General features: G+C 40.0%; 1 protein-coding gene across 2 annotated transcripts in view; it reads left to right on the top strand.

The window, feature by feature from the left end:
• Nucleotides 1-1,953: 1,953 nt before the first annotated feature.
• Nucleotides 1,954-22,521, top strand: part of tafa3a (TAFA chemokine like family member 3a) — a 31,174-nt gene continuing 10,606 nt past the window's right edge. For both annotated transcript variants that reach the window (XM_053636332.1, XM_053636331.1), the window contains exons 1-2: nt 1,954-2,308; nt 22,347-22,496. In XM_053636332.1, coding sequence (XP_053492307.1) covers nt 2,164-2,308; nt 22,347-22,496 — 295 coding nt within the window. In that variant the 5' untranslated portion in view covers nt 1,954-2,163. The remainder of the gene's footprint in view (nt 2,309-22,346; nt 22,497-22,521) is intronic.

Below are 22,521 nucleotides of genomic sequence, written 5' to 3' on the forward strand. Positions count from 1 at the left end.
TTCTGAAAATATTACAAAATATTGATTATATTTTTAATATATTAAAACACTAAAATATCTAAAACACTTGACACACACACACAAAAAATAAAACAAAAACTATAGAGCCAACGCTATTAATAAAAACAAAACTATTAAAAACTACTGTCAGGTTATGCTCTATGACCCCACCATTTTTCTTTAAAAATTATTTTTTGTTTTTTTTTTATTTTTAATAAATTTGCAAAGATTTCAAACAAACTTCTTTCACGTTGTCATTATGGGGTATTGTTTGTAGAATTTTCAGGAAAATAATGAATTTAATCCATTTTGGAATAAGGCTGTAACATAACAAAATGTGGAAAAAGTGAAGCACTGTGAATACTTTCCGGGTGCACTGTACATTGAATTGAGAAGAAAAAGCATGTCAAAGATCCCCTTAAACTACTTACCCTAAACTGCAGGATGTAAGGTTTTGGAATTTTACACTCTATGGTAGTAATGGTATGACACGCAAAATCGTGAAACGTTACCATATATGCAGTGAATGAACATTTTACATATGAACATATGAAGATTTTCTTACAGGTGTTGTGTTTCTTCACTGTGTGGATTAATCTGACAGCTGCAAGGAACACACAATCAATGAGAATTCAGGGCTGCATTCCAGACCACATTCTATGCCATCGATTGACTGGTTCTTGCTAATTTAACTGAGTTTTAAATGCAAAAAATACACAACCCATTAAACACACACTGTTAACCACTAGCCCATGAGCTAAAACCAGTCCATACAGGATTTCACTGAGTTTTTTTTGTGATTGTTATGGCCAAAAATGCTTGATATTACTGCAGCTTTTTTCAAAAAAATATTATGGTGTTTTATTGATTTTGCATTAATTTCTACGCTTGCAAAATCTTGCTAACGATGCAAATCCCCCAACGAGAATAAATCACCTGACTATTATTCATTGGCTTTCCAATAAATTACAGAACAAATAAATGCTTTACATGTTTATCAAGAAAAAAGCCAAAACTCCATCATGCCTGAATGTTTTCCTCTTACAGTGTAATATTACACTCTTTTATGCTCTCAATCTTGTTTTCTTTCTCTATCTCCTGATTGTCTTCAGCTCCTGCTGGTTACTATGTAGCCAGATTTCTTTCAGCTGGGGTGTGATGATGTTGGATGTATCTGATCTGGCATATGACGTATGCATACAAATTTCCTGCCAAGCCCTGAAACAGCACTGACTGTTAAATAGTTACTGTTAATAACTGTTACAGGATTGTCAGGATGATGGAACATCCGATTATGTAGCATTTCTTCCCTGACTCAATACTCATGAACATTTTATTTGTTCATTTTTAACCAAAAAATGCTTTACAGTGTAGCTAAAATATTCCATTTAAAAATGGCACTGTTCCTTTAGAAATACCTTGTTCCAAAAATCCCTTTATATACTCAACACTCTTTATTGTCCTGTCTTGCAAATAAATGGTTATTATGAGGGCATGCTCTTATTAAAAGAACAACATGCCTCGTTCAGTGGATCAGGGAGTTCTTAATCACAAGCTTTTATTGCTTTAATTATTTAGACACCAAAACCTCCACAGACAAGAGCCAGTGAAAACTTCAGAGCCTTCCTTACCGCTAAGCATATGCAGAAAATCCTCACAGGTCTCTGCCAAGAGAGGAGGCAGAGATCTCTGCGCAAGAAACTTATCTGTGCCCTAATTTGATGAGATACGCTAACAAATTGCCTGAAAAAATGACTGTGATTTTCAGATTATATTTTCCCCTTATGGTTAGAACACAGGTTTGGCCAGGCAGTGAGATGAGCCTCTGATTGTTTCTGTGCGTGTTGAGTCTCTCTGGTCCTTTCACGAAGGAATTGCTGTCCAACAGTGTCTGATATTGTATCAAGACCACCGTGTTTGCCAGCTGAGAGAAGCCCATCAAAACAGGGAGGGATTGTTTTCACTGACTAAAACGCTGAAGAATGGCTCACTGAGAGGTTGATATTTGAGAACATACAGTAAATGATTGATGCAATCCTGACAACACTGAACCAAATGATCCTGTGTTTCTCAACTTTCCAGTGTTTCAGTGCATGCGTATGTATGTATTTGACCAATAATCTGCAATGAACCATCTGTGTGTTTCTATCTATATCTATCTATATGTTTGTGTGTATGTGTGTGTGTGTGTGTAGGATGCGGGAGAGGGAGCTGCGGTGCGTGGGTAGGAGATTGCTATTGCTTGGCGTCTGCCTGCTGTCTCTGTGGGGGCAGCTGAGCCTGGCCTCCTCACACCGCAGCCACATCGGTGAGTCACACACATACTGATAATTCTCCACAACAGAAACACTACCTATTAACTCCAAGCTTAATAATGAACTACTGAGCCACAACTGAAGGGATGCTGGTTCTGGACCTGGTCATCATGTACTTGGAATGTCTTTTTACTTCTACAAGTTCACTCATTTAAACTCCACTTAACCTCTGTTTGCTATCAGACCTACAAAAAACGAACAAAAGTGCTCACATCCCAGCTTGGTGAGTCATATATAGAGATACAGTGCTGGCTAATGCTAGCTAAAGTCACATCAGTGAACAGTAATACTAGACAAACACTATGTGCAAATACATCATCTCAGCACAATATTTCATTTGAATCTTTCAGAAAGGTCATTTAAACATAGGTACCAAATGTTGAATGGTAGTGACGCTTGCCATAAAGAAAAGCCCACAATCAATATAATTCAGGAGTGTGGATCTACCCAGGTTTATTATAACATTCTGAAAAGACTTTATTATTTCCCCCATTCTTATTAATTATCAGTCTTGATTTTGGCATTTTCAGTTTTGTTTATGTTTAGTTTATATATTTATAAAGCACATTTAAAAACAACAGAAGTTGAAACCAAAGTGCTGTACAAGTAATATAAAACCGATTTAAAACAAAATTGAATATTATCAAATACCGATGGACAAATGAAAATTCTACACCCTCAGACAGAATTAAAAGATAATGAATAAAAGTGGGTTTTCAGAGATGATTTGAACATGGCAATAGAGTGGGAAGATCTAATATGAAAAGGGAGACTATTCAGGAGCCTGCGAGCAGCTACGGAGAGAGCCCTGTCACCTTTTGTGAACGAGGGACTGAAAGGAGTAGTTGACTAGATGGTCGAAGAGATCTTGCGGCAGTATATGGGGTAAGGAGATCTCATATGTACTGGAGAGCAAGTCCATGCAAAACTTTAAAAATTAATAGCAGAATTTTTAAATCAATGCGGAAATTGAGGTTTCTGTGTGAGAAATCATCTCCTGAATAAACTGATGATTTCCAAAAACAGTTTGAGGGCAAATTTATGACATGTTGTGCTGCTCTCTGTGGTTCTGTGAAGACTGAAGAAATGGGCTTATTGACCCCAACTGTAGACATTTTGTTTGCTAGAGGTTAGGTGCCAAAGACAGTGATATCCCACAGAATGAGTGAAGGAGAAAGAAAGAGAGAGTGAGCAAGGCGGTAAGGGGAGCTAAAGGTGGAAGCTGTGACTTCACATCACAATAATAAGCTCCATACACAGGGGCAAACAGTGGCAGTGTGGAAGCATGAAGTGGGAAAATTATGAGGAATTCAACCAAGGGCAACAAAAACTTAGTGACAGCTTAACAATATACACAAATCTTCCATTGATTGGCTACATGAATTTTAGTGAGGACATGTTTTGTGATCACATGCCAGGAGCCTTTGCAAAGAGCCATTGGGGACAATGTGAAGAGGCAGCAGCAATTAATCTTGCCTTCCTGAGCCAAAGGGCAGCTCTAAATAAAATCACACAGCATTTCAGGAGCTGTGACAAAGATAGCAACAAGTTAAGGGGACCCCATCTTTCTCCCAGCACTGCTATATGTGTGGTGTTGGCAATAACGTCAATGATTGATTATGGTGAGGGCACCCAATCACTCAGCCCTCAGTGAGCAGAAAGACCTGCTTTCCAAGCTGCCAGAGCTCCAGCGCTCCTGGGTAACACTGAGCTAATCACACATTTAGTCCCAGTAGTGTTTTGAGGTCAGACCAAGGTGTACCAGTAAACAAACCACTTTAGCCCCACTGCCTAAGAGATCTTGGGACCTGCTGCCACTCGAGCACTTCGTATTCTCCCTATAACCTTAAGAGATCACAGATCAACCTACTAACGCAGCAACAGTGCCAGAACTTGTTATCCAGTCATGACAGAAACAAGGAGATGTGGAGGGATGTGGAATGTAGAAGTAGTAGAAGAGAACTGTTGGGCATGGAGGTACAAAGAAAGTGACACACACACACGCACACACACACACACACACACACGTATTTATACATTCACTGGCCACTTTAACAGGAACATCTACACTGCACCTCATTTATGCAGAAACTGCTGATCTCCTGGGTTTTCACACACAACAGCCTCTAGAGTTTAAACAGGTTGGTGCAAAAATAAAAAAAATAAAACACCCAGTGAGCAGCAATTCTGAGGGCAGAAAAGCCTTGTTGATGGGTGAGATCTGAGGAGAATAACCAGTCTAGTTCAAGCTGACAGGAAGGCTACAGTAATTAAATAACCACTCTTTACAACCAGGGTGATCAGAAAAGCATCTTAGAATGCTTAGAACACGTCAAGCCTTTAGGCAGATGATCTACAATAGCAGAACACCACATTGGGTTTTATTGCTGTCACCCAAGAACATAAATTTGAGACTGCACTGGGCACAGGCTCACTGAAACTGGCCAGTTGAAGATCAAAAAAATGTTTTTCCAATCTTGAACTCTCCAGTTTCTCAAGCCTTGGATATGCTGTTGTATCAGTAAGCAGCAGAAGATGATTGAACCATTAACACTCCCTTGTAGTTGAGGTGGTTGAGGAGCCTTTTCCAAGCCTGTAGAAACCTGTCACTGACTATAACTGAACTGGTACTCAAAACTGAACACTTGATGCTTTTTTTATTGATAGTGCAGACCATATTAATTCTTGATAGTCAGGCCTTGATAACACCTGCTGGTCTCTGACATCTTGGTCTTCTTACTTTGGTGCACCAAACAGCACAGAATCCAAAAGAACCAGCAAGTGAATAAAAAGGAGTATTTCATTTTGTTAAATAACAACCCTGTCAAGAACCCTTTTTTTGACTCATTAATTAAGATTATATGAAATGTAAATCATAATCATTTTAGCATTTCTTGCAGATAGCAGCCGAATGATATAATATGAGTTATATACTGCCTGGTTTCTTGCTAGAAAGATTACATTTGCAAGTTATTAGTGTACAGCAATCAGGTATTTTCTGAAGGGGAGTTGTTGGATTGTAGGGTGGAATAAAACAGGCATGACAAACACTGTAGACGCTCATCTGATGAAACCTGACATCTGCTGTCTTTACTGGAGACAGAAAACTATAGCGTATGCCTTTTTGTAATTTGTGTGCATGAGGATATTTGCACCACTGGTACTAGGAACATACAATAACATAAATGGGCACTAGATTAAACTTAACTGGCAGTTTAGCAAGTATATCTTGGTAACACTGACACTATTATTGTATTACTGTTACGGTGCATACTCAACTATAAGCCCAATTATTTGGCAGTTAGTGCATGCCAGAAGTCATTCATGGTCACATTACAGCTGGTCTGGCAGTGGGCACCCATGCCTACAGAGTAATACGGCATGCCTTGGTTGATATATTCTGTGTTCGTTGGAAGTAATGGAGATAGCTAGAGATAGTGTGAGGACGGGGACAGAAAAATGAAATGGAGAAACCTCAGCATTCACACCTTGCCATTTTTGTGCACAAAGTGTGGGATATGAAGAGCCATGTGCTCTGGTTTCCACAGTAGATGAGGCCAGAGCACCTGCATGCCATTTGGAAAACAGGTGGATAAAAAGATGGAGGGCATAGATAAAACCAGAGAGAGTTGGAGAAAGGGGATGAGGAGTGACTTGCTCTTTTTTTAATGGATGGTACGGAAATCATTTTTGTGTACTCACCCTACTCACACTGTAGCTTATACATAAAGTTAAGGAAAACAACAGTGAATTTAGCACAAATGCCTTCACCATATTCTGCCCTTAAGTTTTAGATTAGTTTTGGAACAAATAATCACTGACTGATTTTGGGTGATTTAATATGTGCCATAAGAGCAGAATATATGGTGCATTAAAGTTTAAAAGCACAAATTTAAAATCAAATTTAAAAGCACAAAGGTTATTGGTATAAGGTATTTATTGGAGGAAGATGAACATATAGTCTGTTCAAGTCTTCATTTTTTACATATTAATCAAAATAACAGCAAATATGAGAGGTACGTTAAATATACACTCACCATACACTTTAAAACCTATACACCTGCTCATTTATGCAGTTATCCAATCAGCCAATCATGTGGAAGAAGCACAATGCATGAAGTCACACAGATACAGGTTACGAGCTTCAGTTACTGTTCACATCAAACATCAGAATGGGGAAAAAATGTAATCTCAGTAACTTTAACCATGGAATGATTGTTGGTACCAGATGGGTTGGTTTGTGTATTTCAGAAACTGCTGATCTTCTGGGATTTTTCACACCCAACAGTCTCTAGAGTTTGCACAGAATGGTGTGAAAAACAAAAACACTGCGTGAGCGACAGTTCTGTGAGTGGAAATGCCTCGTTGAAACAGAGGTCAGAAGAAAATGGCCAGACTGGTTCGAGCTTCCAGGAAGGCTACAGTAACTCAAATAAGCACTCTTTACAACTGTGGTGAGCAGAAAAGCCTCTCAGCATGCACAAAACATTGAACCTTCAGGTTGATGGGCTACAACAGAAGACCACATCGGGTTCCACTCCTGTCAATCCAGAACATCAATCTGAGGCTATCCTCGGCACAGACTCAATGAAACTGGACAGTTGAAGATTAGGGGGGAAAAAATCACCTGGTCTTTCTCCAGTCTTCTGCTCTCCAGTTTTGGTGAGTCTGTGCCCACGATACCCTCAGATTCCTGTTCTTGGTTGACAGGAGTGGAATCTGATGTGGTGTTCTGCAGTCGTAGCCCATACACCTGAAGGTTTGATGTGTTGTGCATGCAGAGATGCTTTTCTCCTCATCATGGTTGTAAAGAGTGCTTATTTGAGTTACGGTAGCCTTCCTGTCAACTTGAACTAGTCTGGTCATTCTCCTCTGATCTCTCTCATAAACAAGTTTTTTCAGCCGGCAAACCCTCCTCTAACAGTTTTTTTTTTTGCACCATTCTGTGTAAGGTCTAGAGAATGTTGTGTATGAAAATCCCAGGACATCAGCAGTTTCTGAAATACTCAAACCAGCCTACCTGGCACCATCAACCATGCCATGGTTAAAGTCACAGAGATCACACTTTTCCCACATTCTTCATTGATCTCATTCATTGGCATTAACATTAACTGAAGCTCTTGATCTGTATCTTCATGCTTTTTTGCATTGCACTGCTGCTACTGGCTGATTAGTTAACTGCATTAATTTGCAGGTGTACAGGTGTTCCTATTAAAGTGGACAGTGAGTGTAGTTGGCAGCAACAGCTGCAGTGCTGTAATGATCAGTTCTTTATTTTGAGTATCAACCTTCCACTTTCTCTGTTTTTAATCACAGTGCTATCTCTACACTCAGCTCTTGTCTGGCTAACTCATCTGGCCTGTGTGCAGTCTAATCACTCATCTGACCTACGGCTATTTCTCATTACTAACCTCTCATTATCACCCATTGAGACATGCGCCTGGATGGCCTGTGACTCAAAGCAGCATGGTATTTCCTGTTTTGGATGAGAATTAATAGGGAATGTAATGATTTTCTGATGGAAACTATAAGCAGAAATTTCTGACAGCGGCACAGTGTCTACTACTGAGAACTGCGAATCAGTGTGCCTTCAGCAAACCTTTATAGTGTAGTACCTTAGTACAGTATTATAAAGGGTTTAAATACATGTGGTCAGGGGCACAATGCTTAGGCTAAACTAAGTCTTGTACTTTTCTTATAATGGTCATTTTGTACTGAAAGAGTGTTCAAATTAATGACTTTAGATACCTGTATTTGAAACAGCAGTTGAAGGTGCCATGAAAAAAGTCTATTAATTTGGCTATTGAAAACCTAGTTTAATATATGAAACCAGCTATAATTGTGCCAAGGCTGGATTAACAGGGGACATTTATTTTCTCCTGGAGAGTACATTACACTGTCTGATTAATAATTCTGGCATATAGTAGATATAATATTTGTAGTGGCTATAATATAGTATAGTATATAATATACAGCCTAAAAATTCCAATCCATAAAAGCCTGCAAAAGGCTTACTGCTGTGTTCTTCTTCCTCTCCTTTATCTTCCTGTTTTAATGCGATGGTAAGATGCTCCCAGCTAGTCGTTTGAGCTTAGAAATGTTCTTGAAGTCGAGTGAAATAGAATGTTCTAAAATGAGGTCTATCAATCGTCTCTGTAGTCACTTCATTACATTTGGTGACTGTGTTCCTCAGTGTGATTCACTGCAGGAATGAACTGCTGAACATGGTATCCTGAGCAAGCAGGCAAGCAAGACTGAACCATCTTGGCTGAGTGTTCAGCTACACAAACGGGCCATAAAATTTAACAGTATTGAAACTGCTCATCTGTAGTCCACATTCCCCAAAATAGTGTTAGTGTCTAATTTGGAGGGAATGTTTTCTCACACATGTCTGGTGGCCCAAAATGCCAGCTAAATTACTGTGGAATAATTTATGAAAAAGGAAATGGTCTGTGCTTGAAAGGAATACAATTTTAACCATGAGTGTGAAGTGATTATGACTATTAGAGAGGTAGCAGTATGTTAATGACTCATGAACTGGGCTTAGTTAATGTAATTTAGACATTTAAAATTCACATTTATATTTATAATACTTTACCTTTCTCACAAGGTCCTTTCTCAGTGATCAGTGCAACTTTGGGAATTACAGTTATGGGGAAAAAGAGAGTACCCCCTCCTTCAGTTCTAGGTTTTTAGTTATAGTATCAGGGTCTAAATAACAATTGTGTAGTCCTCACCAACTTCTATAAACCAACAAATAACCTCAGGTGACAACAACAACAACAAAAAACCACAACAGATTCCCCCCCCCCCCCCAAAATAAAAAAAAACAAAAAGCAAACAATTCAGAAAACAAACATTCAGAAACTGGAGGGAAAAATAAGTACACACTATAATTCAGTAACATGTAGAACCACCTTTAGCAACAATAACGTGAAGTAAATAAATGATGTTTATCCGTCTCTCACATTGTTTTGGAGAAATTTTGGCCCACTATTCTTTACAACATTTATTCTGTTCAGCCATTCAGATGTTGATTTGGTGATGTGCTTGGTATCACTGTCCTGTTGCATGACCCAATTTCAGCCCAGCTTAAGCTGCTTGAGAGATGGCCTCACATTTGTCTCAAGAATATTCTGGTATAAAGGGGAGTTCATCCTTGTTTCAATGACTGCAAGTTTCCCAGGTTATGTGTCTGCAAAACAAGCCCAGATCAGTCACCCCTCCACCACCATGCTTGACATTTGGTATGAAATGTTTTTGGTTATACACTGTGTTTGGTTTTTGCCAAACGTGGTGCGTTTTCATGACGACCAAACATCTCCACCTTGGTGTCATCAGTTCAAAGGATATTGTTCAGATGCAATTTTGCAAACCTAAGTCATACAGCCTTATTCTTTTTGGAAAGACTGCGCTTTTTCCTAGCCACCCTTCCATGAAAGCATACTTGTTCAGTCTTTTTCTAATTGTGGTGTCATGAACACAAACATTTAAAGTGCTTATAGTCACCGGTAGGTCACATAATGTAGCTCTTGGGTCTTTCTTTATATCACTGAGCATTAAACTGTCTGACCCTGGAATGATTTTGCTGGGACACCCACTCCTGGGAAGATTAGCAACTGTCTTAAAGGCTCTTCATTTGTAAACAATCCTTCTTACTGTAGAATGGTGAAATTCAAATTGTTTGGAAATGGCCTTATAACGCTTCCCAGATAGATGAGCAGCAACAATTGCTTCTCTGAGGTCATGGCTTCTCTGAGGTCATGGCCTTTCTTCTTGGCATGATGCACCAGACTGCCAAAAGTTCTGCTTTTATTGAGGTAGTTACACTTCTTGATGATGAAATAATCTTGTACATTTCATAAATGATGCCTGACTGCTAATTTCATGCTTAATGATTGTGGAAGTAGGAAGGGTGTACTTATTTTTCTCACCTGGTTTATGAATATTGGTTTACTTTTTACAAAAAAAATGACTGCATATTGAAATCTGTTGTGCTTTTTTATATTTGGTGAGGACCACACAACAACTTGTTATTTTTGATCAATAAAAACCTAGAATTGGAGGAGGGTGTACTTTATTTTACCCATGACTATAAGAATTAGTCCTCATAGTTTTTCCTGTGGTTCGGTTAAATGGTAAGTCATGACTTTTTTTTATTACTTATCAGCTCCAGGGTCCCTGGTTCGATCCTGAGCTTGGGTTACTATTTGTGGCATGTTATCCCTCTGTTTGTGTGGGTTTCCTTTGGGTTCTCCAGTTTCCTCCCACCTACCAAAAACTTGATAGTATGTGGATTGGCTATGCTAAATTGCCCCTAGGTATGAACAAGTGTGTAAAATTCCTTGACAGCTTGGCTTAATTTCAGTGTTCCTGATGTTGAGCTTGAGCATAATTCCGTGGTGCTTTTTTCTTTAGAACTTTTTGAGTCCTCAACTCATTGGCCACTGCAGAGCATCTGACCTGATTACCACACCACCCACGTTAGAGTTGAGATGTAACTGGCATGTGAGGCATAAAACAGCATGGGAAACTGATGGTGCTGTTTTTTACAGACTTAGTATGCCTGATGACATCTCAGCGTCAGTCATGCTAGGAAGGCTTGAAGAATTGGGTGTGTATATGTATGTGTGTATGTGTGTGTGTGTGTGTGTATGAGAGATGTAAAACACTACTGACACTTCGAGGGTGGGAACAGCATGCTATTTAGAGCAAGCATGACTGGCATCTCAACTCAGGCAGTGTGCATATGTGTGAGGGGTGGCATCGTGCAGTGAATTTGTCTGTCTACCTGCCTTTCTTAATAAAAGCTCTTAACTGCACTTGCATCTGTCTCTAATCCCATTATGTGAAAGAATACTTCTCCTGAACATGGATTCAGCAGGAAAGCGGAAGGAAAGTCGGAATCTTTCTGCCGGCGTTTGATTCTGTATGATTTCTCCAGTGGCTTTTCTTGGACACTCCGGCTCCATTTCAGGGCCTTGAAAGTCCCCTGAATGGATTTTTTCTCCAATGAAATTTTATTTAGAGAGCCTGTTAAACCCCAAGCCCGAAGAGAAGCAGTGGCTTGGGTTCATGCTGTCCCGGTTCACTGACCCAGCCCACCAGTGGCAACTTCGGCCTGGGAAGCGTGGCTTAGTTGGTGTGCCTCATGATTTTTGGTAACGCAGACCTTCAGTTTGATTTGGAGAAATTTTTTGGGAGGGCCAGCCTGACAGCCGAATCTAAGAGGCCGTTCACCACATACTACGAAAGGGAGCCAGAGGCCGATGTAGCGGCCTCACCTGCAGAGCACCCTCCAGAGGCTGACATGGTGGCCTCATCTCCCAAGCTACAGCTTGAGAACAATGATGTGGTCTCCCCTACAGAGCTCCAGCCAGAGGCCAACATGGTCGCCTCTCCTACCGAGATATGGCCAGAGACCAATGAAGCAGTCTCCCCTGCGAAGATCCAGCCTAAGGTCAATGTGGTGACCTCCTCTCCAGAGCTCCAGCCTGAGACCCATGAGGTGGTCTCCCCTGCAGAGCTCCAGCTGGAGGTTAATGTGGTGACCTTATCTCCAGAGCTCCAGCCTGAGACCCATGAGGTGGTCTCCCCTGCAGAGCTTCAGCCTACTAAGCCCTGATTGCACCTGAGGCTGACGAGGTGGCCTACAAAGACCTGAGCCCTTTATCTGCCTGCTTCTCTTAAAAAAGCTCTTAACTGCACTTGCATCTGTCTCTAATCCCATTACATGACACAAGACATATACTAACCCTATATGATTCTGATAAACTAGTACATGCTTTCATAAACTATAGATGAGACCAATGTAACATGTTACTAACTACCCCTCCGTATCTTTATATAAGGTTCAGTTAGTTCTTGCTGATCTTTGAAGGGAAAAAATGGCAGCACGCAGTGGCTTCTCGAGCTCCTGGTTCAGCTCTTAGTGTTTTGCCTGTTTCTCCGGCTATAGTGAAAGATAGTGAGGGTAAGTGTGCAGGGAGGTTTGTGCGATACAACCCACTTGAACTCTACGAAATTAACAGCAGATATGAAGCAAAACTACCACAGAACCTGAAATCAGAGCTGGGAAGGATGAAGCTTCTGAGGACAGTGGCATGGCGTTGCACCATATGCCGGCTCAGAGGCAAGAGGATGTGGTACGCTCGGAAGCAGAAGAGGGGCAAGCGAGGCAGCCTGCAGGCTAAGCTAAACGCTAACAGGTACAGACTGGTGATTCTGTCTGTTTTTTTAGCCAATGTTCGTTCGTTGGATAACAAAATGGATTTACTAAGGCTGCGAATTAATGTGTACAAGGAGATGAGGAACTGCTGTGTGCTTTTATTGATGGATGGCTTAATGGCAATGTATCAGACTAAGCGCTCCAGATTAGCAGCATGCTACTCCACCGAGTCGACTGGAGTCGGTTATCGAGAAAAACTTGGGGAGATGGACTTTGCATGTATATTAACAAAGTTTGGTGCACCAACTCTTCCATTATTAGCAGTCACTGCTCTGAAGCTGTCGAATATATGACCCTTAAATGTAGGCCACACTATCTACGAAGAGTGCTCACAGCTGTGTTCATCGTAGTTGTTTACATCTCCCGAGCGCCAAAACTAGGGAGGCGTTTGAAGAACTACATGACAACATGTGTCCTCTCCAAAACAAGCACCCGGTTACAGTCTATGTGATTCCTGGAGATTTTAACCATGTCAGTCTGACAGACGTTACACCAAGTTTTTACCAACATATCACAATTGCAACCCGGGGAAATAATACCCTGAATCGTGTGTACACAAATAGACATGGAGCCTACAGAGCAGTCCCTCTTCACAACCTTGGAATCTCTGATCATATCTCCATTATACTTGTTCCTGCCTATAGCCCTGTTGTGAAGACAAAGAAACCAATACAAAAGTCAATCACAGTGTGCTCAGTAATGCTGCCTCTGTGCTTCAACACGGCTTTGAGTGTACTGAGTGGCAGGTCTTCAGGGAAGCAGTGACAAATACTGGAGAGGTGGATCTGGAGGAGTATGCATCTGCTGTCACCAGTTACATCAGTAAGTGTGTGGATGATGTTACTACTACCAGAACAATAACTATCCACCCTGACTAGAAGCCCTGGATGACTGCAGGGGTCACAGCTCTTCTGAGAGCACGAGACTTAGCATTCAGGAATTGTGACACTGAGGTGCTTAGAGTGGCAAGGAGAAACTTGAGAACCGGCATTAAAAAAGCCAAGGTTGATTATGCTCTTAATATACAGGGTCACTTTTCTACAAACGACTACCAGAGCATGTGGACTGGCATTAAGAGCATCACTGATTACAACAGAAGAGACACTGTATGCCCTAGCGACCCGTCTCTTCCTGATGCTCTCAACACTTTTTATGCGCGCTATGAGGACTCTAACACCACTACTAGCACTAGATTCACTATACCACCTGATGAGCAGCCACTCAGTGTAACCACAGAAGATGTTAGGAGGGTCTTGCAGAGAGTCAGGCTATGGAATGCTGCAGGCCCAGATAACATCCCAGGCAGTGTCCTGAAAGACACTGCACATCAGCTCTTAGAGATACTGAATGGCATTTTTAACATCTCACTTTCTAAAGCAGTTGTACCATCTGCCACCATTATCCCTGTGCCTAAGACCACTACAGTGTCATGCTTGAATGACTATCGCCCGGTAGCACTCACCCCGATATTGATGAAGTGCTTTGAGCAGTTGGTCATGACTCAAATCAGTGAGAAAATTGATGACTGCATTGACTTTAATCAGTATGCATACAGAAAGAACAGGTCCACTGCAGATGTTTTTCATCGGTTGTACATCTGGCCCTCACCCACCTTGGGAGCAAAGACACCTATGCAAGACTGCTCTTTCTGGATTTTAGTTCTGCTTTTAATACAATCATTCCACAGACACTGATACATAAACTGGAGACTTGGACTGAGCTCTTCATTGTGCAACTGGGTACTTTGACTTTTTAACCAATAGAATACAGTCTGTAAGGATCCATAACATTATTTCCTCCCCCATTGTTCTCAACACTGACTCGCCGCAGGGATGTGTCCTGAGCCCGCTGCTGTACACTCTGCTAACACATTATTGCTCTGCCAGACATCTGAGTAACCATATTGTCAAGTTTGTAGATGATACTGTTGTGGTGGGACTCATTTCACAGAATAATGAGTCAGCTTACAGATTACAGGTGGAACAACTGATGGCCTGGTGCAGGGACAACAATCCTTGCGTCAATTAAAAAAAACTAAGGAAATGAGCGTCGACTTCAGAAAGGCCACCAGGAACCAACCCAACGTCCCCCCGCCTCCCCTGCATCAGGGGAGCTGAGGTTGAAGTCATCTCCAGCTTCAAATACCTGGGGGTACATATCAACGACAACCTCACTTGGAAAACCAACTGCAGCAGCTTGGTAAAAAAGGCTCACCAATGGCTTTATTTTCTGAGGAGGCTTAAGCGGGCTGGATTGGGAACTACAGTACTTACATCTTTTTATAAGTGTGTGGTGGAGAGCATCCTCAGCTCATGTGTTCCAGTGTGGTATGGCAACTGCTCTGTTGCAGATAGGAAGGCCCTGCAGCGTGTGGTCAAGTCAGCAGAGAAGATTATTGGATGCAGTGCCCCGGTGATCAGTGACACATACATCAGCAGATGCAGGAGTAGGGCCTCCAGCATTATGAAGGACTCTTCCCACCCTGCCAACAGACTATTTGTCCTTCTGCCCTCAGGCAGGAGGCTGTGCAGCATCAGAACTAGGACGACCAGGTTAAAAAACTGTTTAACTCTGCCACATACCAGAACTTATAAACTGAAAGTTTTTCATGTCTTTTGCTATGCTACTTATTTCTCAGGTTTTAGTGCGTATATATGTGTGTGTATGATTGGGTATTTGTGTTTATTTATTTATGAGTGGGTTAGCTGTTATTTACTTGTGAGCGGTTTTAACCGGACCTTTGATACTTATTTTCATTCTCGCTCATGTACATGTGTTGGAATGAAAATAAAAATACTTGAATCCTTGAATGATAGCCTATCTCAAACACACTGAGGCAGGCCTACTGTTATTCTGGAGAATAACTTGCCCCTAAATATTGGAATATTATTCCAGAGAACATTAGGAATATGTTTTTCTATTAATACTTTGTTTATTAATCTGTTAGTTATGTACTCACAATGCAATTTAAAAAAGATTGCATGTTAGTAGTGTAGCATAGAATTGAAACCTCATGTTAAATGAGGCTTTTCCAGATCAGATGGTATTGTTTTAGCTGAAGTCTTGAGTGATTCTCTTCAGCTTCACTTGCTCTCACCAATTGCAAGGCATGTTAGCTGGGCAATGATCAACTACTTGTGTGTTCTCCATTAGTTTCAGGGTGCTGCTCTTTTTTTTCCTGGAAGTGAAATGTAATAACATTCAGAGACCACTGACTGAGATGGGTGTGTGGTTCCTCAAGAAAGGGTCATTGATCAGAAGTAGCCTCTAACTGTGCACTGTGGAAATGAATGGCCAGGAGTTCACTGGTGCCCTTAGTGGTATACTGTAGTATTCCGCCCTTGTGTGTTTTGCTTCTTTTTTTCACCTTTATCTGTGTATTCTTTAACTTTATCTCTGCTAATTTACTTTTAACACACAAACTGCCCAGCCTCAAACTCCAAAGTGTCAAAGCAACAAGAAGCTGACAGCATGCGTCATGCCTGCCATAGAAATCCTGTCTTCAAATGTGTTCCTCTATCATTTATTCATGCTACTTCTTTTGTGTGCCTTCCTGTTGTTTTGATTTTAGTCCTTTTTAGAGTACTTTTGGAACTCTGCTTGGATACAGGCCTGATTTGGAAGTGCTGACTTGACTCCACATTAGCTATGTCTAACCACAAACTGTTGAGTTGGTGGAACCTAAACCCCATATGTCATTGGCAGAGGATTCCAGCCCGAGCCTCCATGCCTCAGCGGGATAGAAGACAAAGACACAGACTAGTAAAGAGAATTTGATGTGACATCTATTCATTTGGATTTTTTTGGAGCCTGGCTCAATGACTGCTTTTCCTCCTCTTCCTCATCCCCGTCGCTCTAATTGTGTAACTGGAGCTGCAAAGAGCCCGGCTGTTTGATCTCCCTACTCCATGTGCCACAGATGGCCAACTCCTTCATCGCTTCATAACAATTTCATAAGTGACTTGCTGTAAATTGCCACACCAATGCCTGTGGTAATTGGGTTGCCACTCTGCTCCTTTCACTCGCAGACTTTGCTAGGAAAAAAAAGGAGAAAAAGAAAAGTGTTTTTCTTGTTTGCTGCTGTCACACTGAGTAATAAGTGTTAGGACAGATGGAGGGAAAGTGAGTTTGATCACTGATTTCCTCAGAGCAAGTGCTCTTACTTCCACCAAGGTAGTTGTGAGTATTTTCATTTAATGTCATACATTGAATTAAGCTTGAGCACATCTCTACTGTCCATGCGTTCAATGCATATTTCACTGTGCACAAAAAATGTATTGAAATTAATAAGAAGCACATTTGCTACAGGTTACCATATCTGAGCTCACATAATACGTAGGTTAACTGTTAGGATTTGTGATCTTTGGCTTACAATGTTAGGAAAAGAGAAAGTACACAAAAAGATGGTGCCTTAGCCCCGCCACACTCTTCCCACACCAAGGCCTTGGGGGAATTTGCCAAATGACACACAGACACACAAAATTCAAATGGCAAGATCTCTCTTTATTCAAAGAAAGGCAGAGTATATATCATGCTTGACACACAACAGAGACAGTGGGTTAACTATTGATTGGCTAATCGGAAGGGCATATTTGCATTTAACAGGAAGCGTATCAAAGTAAGAGAGGAGCAACTCCGTATATGGTATTAGGGAAGTCATGGGAATGCAAGCAGATGTTGTTCGGGAAGGTATGTAAATGTGCGCAAATGGTATTTGGGGAGACAAAGGAATGTCCAAATGGTGAGGGGCTTTATCTGTCTGTACCTGGTTGGGAAAAGTTACAGAGAAACAAAGAGGAAAAGGTGTTAACACAGGAAGAAAGATGTAAAAATAGTGTTAACAAGGGAACAGAGATGGAAGGGTGTTCACAGTAAACTTATAATTGACTTTTATAGCTTATACTAACTAAATAGTTCAACAGTAAGTGCCAGCTATGGTTGTTATGTCTAAATGTAAGACATACTGTAATTAGACTAACAAAACATGATCACAATCAGCAGTGCCAAACAAATGCCACTGCACAGCTGTAGCATTTGTTTGGAAAACATAACATGCACTGTGCTTGTGTGATGTAGTCAGCACAGTGTCTATGAATACTTCATGATGTTACTTTACTTGCTACAAAATCAATATGAACCATCCTCCTTTATTGAGCCTTGCATATTGATGAGAGGAATGCACAGTGCCTGACTCTTTATTGCAGGACACACTTACCTAGTACATATTAGGTTTTGAACAACACACTACAGGAAGACGAAAGAGAGAGTGAGAGAGAGAGAGAGAGAGAGAGAGAGAGAGCGCATTCTCGCTTCACTGAGCAGCTGAGGCTGATGTGGTCTGCCAGCTCCAGCTTACGTTGTAAAAAGACTGAAAATTTCTCCACTGGCCTCTATGTGTTTGGTCCTTGCATCCTGGCATGATCTTACTGCTCTCATTACTGGATGAGTGAGTTGGGCGTTTTAGCTTCACCTTCATTTATAACTGCACCTACTGTTTCTTTACCAACTGACTATGATTATTTATTTTTCATTTATTTAAAATGTATAGGGTCTAGTGACAATCATGAACTTAAATATTTGTTTTCCTGCTGGTCTTCCTATTCAAATCCAATGACATAAATCATATATAACCCCTACATTAAAAGTAAACTATTTTTGATTAGTTTGGCACTATAATTGGTGTTTTGATTGAAGTTTAGTGTTAATGAGAAGTTGCAGCGTGTCATTCTGAGCTTTTATGTGTTCTTCCATTTTGCCTAATATAATGCTGGTCAAACACAACAGTCTCCACAGGACCTTTGGCAAAACAAAGCCTGTTGTCCTACTCCTGCTGCAGTCAAAGGCAACAGTTGCCATCTTATGGTAATTTGATATGAGCACAGGGGGTGGCTTTAGATCCCCCCCCTTTCACTATTTGTACTGTATGTGAACTGTTTAGGCATAAGCAACCACTCAAAGCTCTGAAAGCCTACTCTTAGCCGACTGACAGGCCACAAAAGAACTTTGAAAAAGGAAAAAAGCCAGCTGCAATGTGTTCTCAGTTTTATGTTTAAGTAGCATTTACCCTTGTAATGTCACACAGCTCAGTGTTAGATGCTTTACCCATCAAATCACATTCATGGGAATCTGTGTGGAGAGAGTTGGTGACTTCCTCTGACAAATGTAAGAAGTATTTTTTGACATTTTATTTTCACATTCCTTTGAGATTTTTATATATTTTCTGATGCAATCATTTCATGATGCAATCATGTCAACATGGACCAGAATCCCAAAGTAATGTGTCCAACATCTTGTGGAATCCATGCCATGTTTTGAGAGCAAAGGGAGGCCCTACCCAGTATTAGTATAGTGTTCCTAATAAAGTGCTCAGTGAGTGTATATGAATGTAGTTAAGTGTAATGTAGCCTATTTGTAAGTGTGTTGAAAATGAAACAAGATAAACAGTAAACTGTTGATGCTGGAATTTAATATTTATTCAAAAAAAAAAAGAATAATATATCTATTTTAAAGTCTCACAGTCTATGTTTTAACAGATAGATATTATGGTCCCACACCATCTGTCCAAACACAAGGTGTAATGAGAATGCTGCTCCATTTCTAAAAGATTCTAATATTACTTTTTGTGTCTTATGTTGTTTGTTTGTTTTAAACCAGTTAATTAAAACCAGATTGCTATCGTAAATCTACTTTTTCTATCTTAACAGACAGAACATCTCCTGCTATGGTTTGTGCCAGTTTAGAGATTATGCAGGGAAAAACTATGTTGCAGTTTTTATTATGCAGTCCCCTCTGAAACTACTTGAACTGCAAGGCCAATTCAAGAGAAGAGTATGAGAAAAGAGATCAGCTTTTATTTCCTGGTATTTATATGTAGATGTGTTAAACAATATAGAACATAGCACATTTTGTATCACACAACCCAATTTGTAAGTGAGCAAAAATATTGGAACAGGTGACAGACAGGTGTTTCTTGTTACCCAGGTGTGTCCTGTTAGATTGTTTTAAAAAAATATATAGCTCTGATGATGAATTCAGGAGTTTACAGGAACATTTTGTCTGCCAGTTTAGAGAGAAATGCATTCAAATTAAGGATGAGGAAATTTATGATGCAGCAAGACAGTGATCTAAAACATGTTGCCAAGTCAACAAAGGACTTCATCAAGGGGAAAAAGTGATAGGTTTTATACTGGCCAAGTTAATCTCCAGACCTTAACCCAGTTGAGCATGCATTTCACTTCCTGAAGAGGAGACTGAAGGGAGAAACCCCCTTAAACAAACAACATCTGAAAGAGACTGTAGTAAAAGCCTGGAAAAGCATCAGAAAAGAGGAAACCAACAATTTGGTGATGTTACTGTGTCAAAGGCATGATTCAGTTATTGCAAGCAAGAGATATGAAACCAAATGTATGTGTTATTTACATAAAGACTTATCTGTTCCTATACTTTTGCTTGCCTAACAATTGGGTGGTCTGATACAAAAGGTTGTATGTTTTATGTTGTTTAACACATCTAGATGTAAATACCAGAAAATAAAAGCTGAAATCCTAAACCCTAGTCTCATATCCATGTTTTCATCTCAAACCCAAATGTATTTGGTATATAGCACAAACAAATGAATTGACCTTGCCATTCCAGTAGTTTCAAAGAGGAGTGTATAATGCATTTAAAGTATAAAAATGTATTAATTTGACCGAAGGCAGAAATATAAATAAGAATATTATTGGAAATCATTAGTATAAATTAATATAAAAATATATATTTTAAAATTTGTTTATTATTATTATTATTATTATTATTATTTTAACACTGGTAGACTGATGTATTGCAATACTCATTTGTGAAAATGAAAGTATAAGGAATTTTCAATTAATGTCTAGAAGGAACCCATTAGAAAATAACAGAAAACAGTAGAGCATCATGAAACCAGTAATAACTGCTACAGCAATCTATTACTCCATCAGTGAGCATCTGAATATGGAGTTACAAATTGATTATTTGTGGAAGATCCTGATTAACTTCCTGGAAACATGCAGGCAGAGATTCACAATGACTCCTGATCCATAACATCTCATAGGCGTTCTATGGGGTTAAAGACCTTCCTCTGACTGGTCAGTTTCGATGCCTTTTTCAGTGCTTGATATACTATATATCATTATTTGTTAAGAATTCTGATCATGTAAGCCATTATAAATAAACAGTTAAAACTGTGGCAATCAGTTAGAGCTGCTCTTGCTGTCCTGGTAGTGACAAATATATTTGAATTTGATATTGCCTGTCAGCTTTTTCCAATAGCCTCCAGTAATGATAAATCACTTAGCAATCAAAGATCAATGGATGTTAAAGAAGAGCCAAGTATTGTGTCTGAGAAGCACTGACCTCCTGGAGGTCTAGAGCCCAGTGGCAGTCTATATTACTCTTAGCTCTTAGCTCTTTGCTTCTCCCATGCCTGATGCATGCTCCCTGACTTGCTAGTTGATGGCCAGCCTGAATGCTTTAAGTGAAATCTATTGATTGTAGGTGCAGCATGGCATAGAAATTTTATACAAATGTCAAGACGAAGACACAACAATCTCTTAGAAAAGGTCATGAAGCACTGGGATGGTGTCATCAAGCATAGATTCTCATTGCTCCTATGAGAGAAATGTTCATGCTGGGTTTGTGTGCTGCTCTTTCTGCTCTTCTCCTAACACACAGGGTCAGGGGCTAGGATTTGATAGGTAGAGCTTTCTTTTTTACCCTTCTTTTAGTAAAAGCCAGAACCATGTCAGAACCAGAACACCTGCTTAGAGGTGCATAGCCTTTTATTCCAGTGAGACATCTCCCAAGGTAGCTCAAACTTACTCTTTGATTAGGAATGAAACAATTTTTATTTTAACAGCCACTGATAATTTTTTAATCGGGTATACAGACGTTTATTATTTAAGGGTTCATCAATCCATCTCACTATTAACAAAAGGAACCTGACAAAAAAAACCACGTTCCCCCTACGTTCATCACCCCAAACAAACTTTGAATATTCAGTCTGCGACTGTTCAAACTTTCTAAATTAAGTTTCACCCTATGTGTGTCTTGGGTTGGGAGATAATCACAAAAATAGCTCAGACCTTCACCCTTACATGCCCATACCAACAAATTTGTTTTCTTTCTCCAGCAAGTGATTGGCCCTCTGCATGATAGGCCCTTTTGTGTTTGTCCGCATGGCTTGTTATTGATTGGAGACAAAATGTTTTTAATGTTGTTGATGAGATTTTCAGATTGGCCCACTAATGGGAAGATATAGGCCCCTTTTTCAATCAATTTTCAGCTCAAGTTATAAATTGAAAATCTTTACCAATGTAATTAAGGCTGATTTGAAAAGAACACTAAAACTTTGAGAAAATGTCTTTTTTTCTTTACTACCAGATCTGGCCCACAAGATGTGTATAAGTAAAGTGTGAGTGTTTTTTTAATGTTTGCATATATGCTTCACCACTTCCTTGGAAAATCCAAACAGCTTTTCATTTCCAAACATATATGGTAAATATAAACCATACATCCTAACACATCCTACTCATAACTATAACCAAATGCACATGAAAGTCTTCTAATAAACCAGCTTTTCATTGGTGACATAAAGCACCGCCATATCCTATCATTTGTTTGCTTTTGTGTTAATAAAAATAACCTCTTTGCCATTGCAGTATTACTTTTTCTTACTGCCTAGAACCAGAGGTGAAAGCAGACATAAAATTGCAGACTCAAGAGTCAAGGTTTAAACAGCTGTCCAGTTTTAATGGTTTTGTGTCCTTGTTTTGTTTCTGCAGTACATGTCAAGGCAGGAACCTGTGAGGTCATAGCAGCACATCGTTGTTGTAACAAGAACAAAATCGAAGAGCGTTCTCAAACTGTCAAGTGCTCCTGCTTTCCCGGACAGGTTGCCGGCACCACCAGAGCAGCCCCCTCCTGTGTGGATGGTAGGATTTGTTTTTCTCTTTTTCC

This window comes from Ictalurus furcatus, chromosome 11 (assembly GCF_023375685.1).
Source record: "Ictalurus furcatus strain D&B chromosome 11, Billie_1.0, whole genome shotgun sequence".
NCBI classification, from domain to species: Eukaryota; Metazoa; Chordata; class Actinopteri; order Siluriformes; family Ictaluridae; genus Ictalurus; species Ictalurus furcatus.